This window comes from Suricata suricatta, chromosome 1 (assembly GCF_006229205.1).
Source record: "Suricata suricatta isolate VVHF042 chromosome 1, meerkat_22Aug2017_6uvM2_HiC, whole genome shotgun sequence".
Taxonomy (NCBI): domain Eukaryota; kingdom Metazoa; phylum Chordata; class Mammalia; order Carnivora; family Herpestidae; genus Suricata; species Suricata suricatta.
This window is the reverse complement of record NC_043700.1, coordinates 21,260,371-21,270,134: the sequence shown is the minus strand read 5'-3', so window position 1 is coordinate 21,270,134 and position 9,764 is coordinate 21,260,371. Positions and strand designations below refer to the sequence as shown.

Below are 9,764 nucleotides of genomic sequence, written 5' to 3'. Positions count from 1 at the left end.
ATATAAAAGGTAGCTACTTTTTTGCATGGACCTCAAGTATATTGTAGTATAGAGGTGGAATTTAAGGAAAGGTATTAAGCAGGCTGTGTTTTAGCTTACGAACAAGTAATAAATTATATCATGTATCTTGAATGTATCATAGATAAGCTGCTATATAACGATTGCCACTTCAGATAGCTGTGAAATTTGGTGATTAACTAGTTGCTACTTAACCTTCTAATTTCTGTATAAGTCTAATTACATGAAACAGAAGTTGGTGTTTTGATTTTTTACTTTGCTTCTCTGTTTTGAGTGTCATTGCAACTACTGTATTGTAAATGATGGAAAATAATTGCACATGTTAAAAAAATAGTGTTATATTCTAAAAAAAATAAAAATAAATTTACAAAAAAAATCTTTAATGATTAGCTGGCAGCTAAGTTAATGATTTTCAAAGCTGTGTTTATCTCCATATAAGTACATTTACAGGATAGAGTCAGCAGAAAACATTTATGTAATAGGATTCATTCATAAACCAGAAATGTTCTATTTTAGTCAGTTTGCTTGATGCTTTGCTTAGAGAACACACCTAAACATACTTTTGGATGAAGCAGCTGTCCTATGAATGAGATTAAAGATGAAAAAAAAGACAGAGTAGATCAGAGTAGAAAGATGAGCCTTTAAAGAAAATATCAGGACACAATTTATGACAAAACACGGAAGACTTTAGATACTTCAAAAATATCACAAATCATCTAATTCAGTTCCTGATTTTATAGATTAAGGGTTATTGAAATTCTGAGAAATTTGGTGACATGTCCAAGATTAATGCCAAGAAGGAATAATTTTCTCTTAGGTTACCCTTCATAAGAGCATACGCTTATACATGCTTTCAACCATATTTATCTGAAATAAGATTTTGAGAGGGCCCACCCAAAGTGGTCTCTGATAGTTATGCTTTAAATGTGTTATGATATTGAGTACACTAAGTTATGCATTTTATCTTTAATTTCAAAACCTTTTTTGATAAGCAGAAAACCTAGGAAAGGATTTATACTTAAAGCAAATGCAGCAGATTGTCATGAGATTAACAGCAAAAACAATTGAAATCAGTTTTTTTTTTCTTTTTAAGCAGTGAAATGCCCTAGTTGGAGATTTGTGTCGTATTTTCTGTAATTGACTGGTATCAACTACTAATCATTCTTAACTAGGTGTAGAAAACTACATTTTTCAGTGTGGTAAAAGTTTTAATAATTTTATTTTGGAAAAAAGCCACTTTAAATGCTCTCATGGAATGAATGCTAATATAAAGCTATTTTCTTATTTTAAAACTCTGATAATGTGGAAAAGATTTAATGTTTGATAATTCTTTTACTTCAAGATAAACTTAATCACTTTGATTGTATCTTACATCTTACAGTAACTCTGGAATAACCATTACATTGTAAATAAGCATGTGTTTGTGGTAAACCTTTTAACAAGTTCTAGCAAATTTACTTTTGATATTAAGTTGCTTTCTACAAATAACAGTCATATCAACCAACATATTCATTTGTTATTTCCAGTTAGCTATTCAAAAGAATTATTCATAAGAGCTTAATTAGATTTTTTATTTCTCTTTCTGGTATAAAACTTCAAAATAAAAAAAAAGAAGAAAAAGAAACATACAAAAGACCTGCTTGTCTCTAGAATCTAATGTTTGCCTCTTTGTCTTGTTTTACAGAGCTACATTCACGGAAGCAGCCAGGCTCAGTTCGTGGCAGAGTCGCACATTATCCTGGTACTAAGTATCCTTTAAAATACTGATGGATTGAAAAGGACAAACCAAAGTTGCATGCTATCAAATGGACTTTGTTTCCTGACATTCATCAAGATTTTTAAACCTCACTGTTCTTTGTCATGGTCTGTTGATTACGTTTCTTATATGTTGTTATGGTCTGTGGCATAGGATTTCCTAAGTGAATGCCAGTCGGGCCCTCTTGAGGTTTTTATTTTTAATCTGGAAGGAAATGACTAATATCGTTAATGTTTTTGTATGTTATTACCATATTTTGATATAACTACATTCTTTAATTCACTAGCAAATATGTATTTTCTGCCTTCAGTTTATTTAAGCAGTGTATTGTGTTTGCATACTATATTCTGGACAGTGTGTCCGGTGTTGGTATATACTGAGTCTTGTATTAATTGTAGTGGAGGAAAGGAGTCAGACGTGCTTAGAGCACGTCTGATGCTCAAGAAGCTCTCAAACATCTTCATTTATAAAAGCAGAACTGTGGAAGTAACCACAAGGCATTTCTGTGTGAAGTAAGGAGACAGCACACAAAAAGCATCTAGTCCTCACTCAAGTCTGTTGTGTTTAATTTGCCCTCAGTTGTACTTTTTACCTTCCACCCTTTCCACATACTTGGGTGGATATGTGGAATTGTGCAGATGTATAGCCCATTTCTTCTTGCATTTATTTAGCCATGTGCTTGATGGTTTTTGTTGTTGTTTGTCTCATATGTTAGAATCAGAAATACCTAGATTTGAATTCACGTTCTCAAGTTTTGTGACGTGGATCAGTAAGTGCCAGCTCTCTCTTTTCTAACTTTTTACTCGGGAAGAAATTTCTACTTTCTGCCCATCAGAGGGAAGTATTTCCAAATCTACTTATTGGAAAGTAGGGGAAGGCCGTCTTCACTCTTTACTTGTGTCTCTATTATATGCATGTATTTATGAAGCAATATACATTTGTGTTAAAATACATTGGTAGGAAACAAACTATTGCAGGTAACATTTTAACTCTTATTTATTTGTTGTAGGCTTTTCTTTTCTATCCTGTTTCCATCCATGATATAGCATTTTAGCAGTGTACTTTATTCAAGGAGGCTAGTCGATTAAATACCTCAGGGGGTCCCCAGCAAAAAGCTGCATTGAGACCATCACTGGATGGCAGGAATTCTCCACGGTTTCATTTCATGGCTCATTGACATCAAGTTGAGATTTAGGATGCAAAGAAATTTCACAAGCAGTATGAAGTCTTCCGTAGAGATTTTTTAAATATGTTTGTTTATTTTTTGAGAGAGAGAGACAGAGCATGAGTGGAGGAAGGGCAGAGAGAGAGAAACACAGAATCCAAAGCAGGCTCCAGGCTTTGAGCTGTAGCAGAGAGCCCGTCACCGGGCTTGAACTCACAAACTGTCAGATCATGACCTGAGCCGAAGTCAGACACTTAACAACTGAGCCTCCCAAGCACTTTCCATAGAGATTTTTGACAGTAATACATGAAAGAGTTAAGAGTACTTATTCTCTTTATGCCACCAATTATTACTTGCTGCTTTATTTCCCCTGATTTTGTGTTTTACAGATACTTGTGAGAGAGAAAACTTCTAAAATAGGGGGCTCATTAAAATTATTGGTGAAAGTTAAAAAGTGGCCAAAGTACTAATTTCTGATTTTACTTTCACTTGGCAGAGTCGACTGATATTTTTTCAACTTACCATGTATTTTTTCCTTTGTATGAAAGAAATGTAAATTCCAGATGGTCACTTTTTGTTTATCTGGAGAGAATATGCCTACTTTCTGGCCTTTCTCCTTCGGATTTAGTACGCCAAATTACTAGATGCAGTTGCTATAAGCAAAATTTGTTCAAAAAAATCCTAAGAACAGATGGACTCATTTGATGTCATAGGCAATAGATTCAGATTTACTAAGAATAAGATTTTTCTCCCTATTAGTAGTGTTTTATTTTGTCAGTATCTTGTTTGGGGGAGAGGGGAAGAACAGTTCTAAGTTCATGAGAGAGAACTGTATAAAAAAGGAATAAGAAATATTTGACATTTTAGTATAGAATATGTGAGCTAAGAATAATTTACATAATCCTTACATTTTTCCCAGTAAAAATTCATTTTTATATATTGTTCATTCAGTTATATTTCAACACTTAATGCAAATGTAAGATAATTGTGTTCCAGTGTGACAATTTTTCTAATCATTTCTTGAAAGGAGCCAAAGAAGGAGCCACTCAGGGCCTAGAGACCTTGAACTGACTTTTCAGTTGGTTTTGATACAGAAGAAAGAGGAATTTCCCAGACAAGAATGAGTGAGAATATTCCAGAAGGTCTGGTAGGCACAAAACCATAAAATGTGATAGAACATTCACATATGCCCAAGAGAAGATCTGTGAAAGGTTACTTGGGATGGGTAGTCAAAGTCTTCGCAGCCCCTGCTAAGAAACTGGAACCTTACCTGAACCCACCAAGCTGTGGTCGGTATGTGCCAGTGGGTTCAGAAGGCCTGAGTTCTACGGTTGACGTTTACTTTATTTTAACTCTGATCCTCCCTGTAGCTCTCCACATTCTTCAACTTTTACAGTGTGAAGATGATGACATGAGGTAAACATCAGTTGGAAGTCAAATTGCTAATATCAAAGGGTTTGATAGCAACAGCTTTAAACTAAAAATACATGTATTCATAAGATCACATTTGCTTTTCCTATGAGACATACACTTGTTTTCCATTTATTATGAATATTATTTGACTTTGCATTTGTTTTCAACCTGTGATAGATAGCAAATGTTTTAGAATGTTACATCCAAGGAAAAGCATACTACATAAAAAAAATTAATGATGGATGCAAATTGAAGATAATTTCAGATTTAGATCTCTGTAAGTCTCCTGTAATGTGCTAACAGTTTTTTCAACATCTGTTCTCATTTATCTTAAACTGACAATCCTCATTCTCTTCTGAGGAGCAACAGTAAACTTAACATCGTGTAGAACCGAGAATGGATTATAATATAGTACAAATGTGTTTGTTACTAGTTCAGTAGCATGCTCAGTGCCTCTGGGTGCCGTATATAATTTATACAAATAGCAGCTTCTGTTTTAGGTGGGATTATGTCAATATTTGGACGTTTTAAGCAGTAAGAAGGTGATTGACAGATTCAGCAGAGAAACTCAAGTGTGCACAAGTATGTGTTGCTGTGACATTACTCAGTACAAATATGCAGAGTAATACAAGAGGTAGACGAGGGGCGTGTGTAGGCATAGACATGAGCCATTTCAGAACAACAGAAAAAGTTTCAGAAACATAGTTTATCTACTATATAGTTCCATCCCTTATGCTAATGCTGGGACTTCAATAAGACACAGCCAAAATGGCTACCCCCACAGTTTAATGGCAGAAAATCAGCTGTTATTTCAGAAGTGAGACATGGAGACATAGAATCTACTGGATTTGTAGGGGCTTTCATTAGTGCTTCAACCTTCTACTCAAGGAAGGAAGCCCTACACATCACATCTGACAGATAATCGTCATACCTTTTCCTCCTTTTAAAAAGTAATATTTTACCTAAAAATTACGTTACAAGTGTGATTTTTTCCCCAGATGGTATTATGTAGGTTCTTTGTTAACCCAAACTATTTTTTAAATTGATTTATTGGAATGTAAGTTAAAGAAGTCTCAGCATTCAAAGGCCTTCACTTAAAAAGGTATGTTTAATAAAGAGGGAAATTTGGCTAGTGTAAAGCCATTTTAGTTTAACTCATACTTCGTTACCACTATCAAACATAAAATAGGTTCACAGCTTATTTTTTAATAAAACCTAGAAAACTCAAGTTTGCAAGAAACATTCTGACCCTACTGCTTTCTAACAGAATATTTTACCTGGAAGTTAAAGACTACCATATAGCTAGTCCTTCTTTTGCTTTAAAATTCTACTTTGGGGTTATATGCACGTATACACTAAGTTCTTGCAATTATTTTCAAGTATGAGTAAAACCACTTCCTCTCAGCTCTAACAGTTTATAGGATCATTGGTAGCAACAGTTGAGAAACCAGGACCATATCCAGTCTACCTACTATTTTTGTAAATAAAGTTTTATGGGAACACAGACACACCTGTTCATTTTTGTATTGTCTGTGCTAACTTTGCACTCCAACAGCAGAGTTGAGTAGTAGCCATAACATCATACGACTTGCACAGACCGAAGTATCCACAGCTGAACCTTGAACAATATGAGTGTTAGGGGTGCCAACCCCCCACACAGTTAAAAATCCACACAATACTTTTTACTCCTCAAAAATTTAACGATTAATAGCTTTCTGTTGACTGGAGCCTTACTGATAACAAAACCAATACATATAACAAAATATACTATATATTGTATTCTTATAAATAAAAGCCAGAGGAAAGAAGATATTAGGAAAATCATGTAGTAACAAAAAAACCAAGTCACTTAAGTGGACCCTAACAGTGCAAACCTAGGTTTTTCAAGGGTCAACTGTGCTTTCTGGGCCTTTTCAGAAAAATGTTACAAACTGCTGCTCTAGCGTATGTGTTAAGTAAAGAAAAAACCCACCACCTAGTTATCTTTCCCTGCATTTCTAGCTATTTTGTTCCTTTACTCTCCTCTCATTATTTTCATCTAACCCTGTGATAACATCCTAACTTCTTTTTTGGTTGTTTTTGACTTGCTGCTATCACATACTAGTTTTTTGGCTTTGCAGAAGTTATTCAGACCTTTCTCCGCATCATTTTCCTTACTTGTAAACTGTGACGAGGTATCTGTGTCTAAGAGTTGTTTAGCAGTGGGTGAGATAACGAACAAAAATTTGCTGCCTTTTGGGAGCTAACATTGCAGTGGCAGGAGAAACACAGTAAGTAAATTTTTTAAAAAGGTGAAATTTCTTTCAAAAAATGTTGCAGAGGAAAAACAGGAAAAAGCAAGTCCAGAGGTTGGAGGAGGCTTTTCTCATAATGTGTCATGTGAGCAGAAACTCAAAGGGCAGTGACTTCTGTGCCTGTGAAGCAGGGGAGTAGTAAGCACTAAGCTGCCAAGGCAGAGAGAGTCCTGTCTTGTTGGAAAAATAGCGAGTGGGGCAAGAATAAGAGAAGACACGTATAGGCAGTGGGTCCGGGTGCAAATCATCTATGGCCTTAGAGGCCATTTTGAAACGTATTGTTTATTCAGACATGGAAAGCTATTAAATTGTTCTGAACAGAAGAGTGACATTAACTGATTTAAAGATATAAAGAAAGAGAACATTTTTAAGCACTTAAAGGCAGGAATTTCATGAACAAGAAACAACACCAAAATGTATAGGAAAAGAAGAAATAATTTGCCACGGTAAAATGACAATCCTCCGCATAACAAAGCAATTTGTAAAACATCAGCATCGTGGCAGTTTAGGTGGTTTCTTCTGTCTTTGTGATTTACAACTAATCGGACAGTAGACTAGATAGGATGTCTCAGGGGGCTGGATCTAAAGGAGTCTGAGCCTGCCCCATACCCACTTGCAGCCATTGGAAAAGATAATCTGGAGAGTGCAAAACTGGTACACTGACCAGAGGTGCTTTTTGGGGGGTGGGCCCCAACCAGCCTGATGGGGGAAACTGGCAAGCCATCAAAACAGAACAGAGCCAAGTGTGGGGACGGTGCAGCAGCAGCTACCTCTGGCGGACAGGTGGGGACGCAGAGTGGTGAGGGATGGATGGCCTGGCTGTGGAGGTGGCAGCTGGATCCTCCAGCAATTCCCAGATCTCTGAGGCCGGACCCCCACGACTCGGGGGAGGAACCATCAAGGGCAAGAGGCAGCCAAGAACATCAGAGGGCCCTGAAGGAAAGTTGTTTCTTGCTTACATGCTCCAGAATTTCAGCACAAGGGCTGCCCATGGACCTCTGGGATTTCCCACTGGAGGATCCTCTTACTGGCCCAAGGCCACCCCTACCCCCCACTCTGCCACCAGCTTTTCTTGCACTCCAGTTCTTTCTACAGGCCTGCTCCCAAGGGCTCCGGTGAGAAAACCCAAAAACCTTGTGCTGTGGCACCACCTTCTGGGGAACAAGGTAAAAGTTTCTAATTGCCAGCCTGTTGGACTGTAACAGCGTGAACAAGAAGAGTGTGTGCTACTTCTCATGGGAGAACAGAGGCACACTTCATTAGGCACTGTAAAATCACAATAATGTGGTGTCACAAGAAGGATAAATCTCCAGCCACTGAACCTCAAGGTATGCAATATTGTAATCTAACTGATTAAAGAATTCAGAATTTCTCCATGAGAAATGAAGAAATTAGCTACAAGAAAAGGCAATTTCACGAACTCTGTAATAAAATTATGAAGAGAAGCAGTTTTTGTTCTTACCAAAGATATTTAAATTATCATAATTGAAACAAATTCTGGAGCTCAAGGACTTAAAGATTAGGGCACAGTAGTTAACACTTTCAAATGCATTCTGTGAGGCCAGCATTACCCTGATATAAAACTAGATAAAGGCATCCCAAGAAAACTGTGGACTAATCATCCTGATTGTTACAGACCAAACTATCAGCAGACCAAATTCAAGAACACTTAAAAAGGATTATACATCACAGCCAAGTTGGAATTTGAAAGCTTTTCCTCAAAAAAGGAACAAGATAAGGATGCCCACTAGCGCCACCATTGTTGAATGAAGACCAACAGAAGGCATCTAAATTGGAAAGGGAGAAGTAATACTGTTGCTCCTTGTAGATGCTAAGAGCACACACACACTCACACATAACCATAAATCTGCTAATTAACAATTACAGTAAAATTACAGGTTACAAAATGAACATACAGAAATCAGGTGCATTTCTTTACACTGATGATGAAACATCTGAAAAAGAAAACCATCCAGCTCATAATAACATCAAAAGCAAAAATATTCTTAGGAATAAATTTAACCAAAGAAATGAGAAATCTGTATAACAACACTCCAAGCCTTGGCAGAAAGGAATCAAAACACAAATGGAAATGCATTCTGTGTTCATGGATCTGGATAATATCCATAGTCCTCAAAGCCATCTATTGATTCAGTGTAATCTTCATCAAAATATAAAGGCATTCTTTACAGAAATGGGAGAAACAGTCCTAAAATTGAACCACAAGAGGCCCAAAATAGTGAAAGCAATCCCGAGGTTAAAGAACAAAGCCAAAGGTTATCACACAGATTTCAAACATACTTCAAAGCCACAGGAATAAAAATGTATTGTGGTGGTACAGAAACACAGAGACCAATGGAACAGAATAGAGAGCCCCAAATTAAGTTCCTGTATATACAATCTCCTAAAGTTTGACAAGGCAGCCAAGAACACTCAATGGGGAAAAGAGTCTCTTCAACAAATAGTTTTAAGAAAATGGATAAGCACATGCAGAAGAATACTAAATAGACACTTTTCCAAAGACAACATCCAAATAGCGAAGAGATACATTAAAAGATGTTCAACATCACTAATCAGGGAAATGTAGAACACCACCACCGCGAGATACCACCTCAGTTATGATGCCTATTATCAAAAAGGTAAGAAATACGTGTTGGCGAGGCTGGAGAAGGTTTGTTCTGTTGATGGGAATGTAAATTGATGCAGCCACTATGGAAAAACAGTATGGAGTTTCCTCACAAAATTAAAAATACACCTACCCTATGATTCAACAGTTGCACTTCTGAGTATGTGTCCAAAGAAAACAAAACCACTAATTTAGGTAATGTATGCACTCTGTGTTTATGGCAGCATTATTTAGAACCACCAGATAAGGACACAACATATACAACCTAAGTGTGTATTGGTATTTGTGTAAAAAACAAAACAATAAAAATGGTACACACATGAACAGTGCTGTTTGTAATAATACGGAATTTGAGCACAGTATGCTAAGAGAGATCAGTCAAGACCACTACTGTATGATACCGCTTATATGTGGAATTTTTAAAAGCCAAACTTGTCCAACAGTAAAATGGTAATAAGGGTAATAAGACAAACATTAAAGATACAAATTTAA

At 36.4% G+C, this 9,764-nt stretch overlaps 1 protein-coding gene across 6 annotated transcripts in view; it reads left to right on the top strand.

The window, feature by feature from the left end:
- TUSC3 (tumor suppressor candidate 3) overlaps positions 1–9,764 on the top strand; it is a 241,272-nt gene that overhangs the window by 212,295 nt on the left and 19,213 nt on the right. For all 6 annotated transcript variants that reach the window (XM_029935228.1, XM_029935211.1, XM_029935205.1 and 3 more), the window contains one exon: positions 1,703–1,766. In XM_029935228.1, coding sequence (XP_029791088.1) covers positions 1,703–1,766 — 64 coding nt within the window. The remainder of the gene's footprint in view (positions 1–1,702; positions 1,767–9,764) is intronic.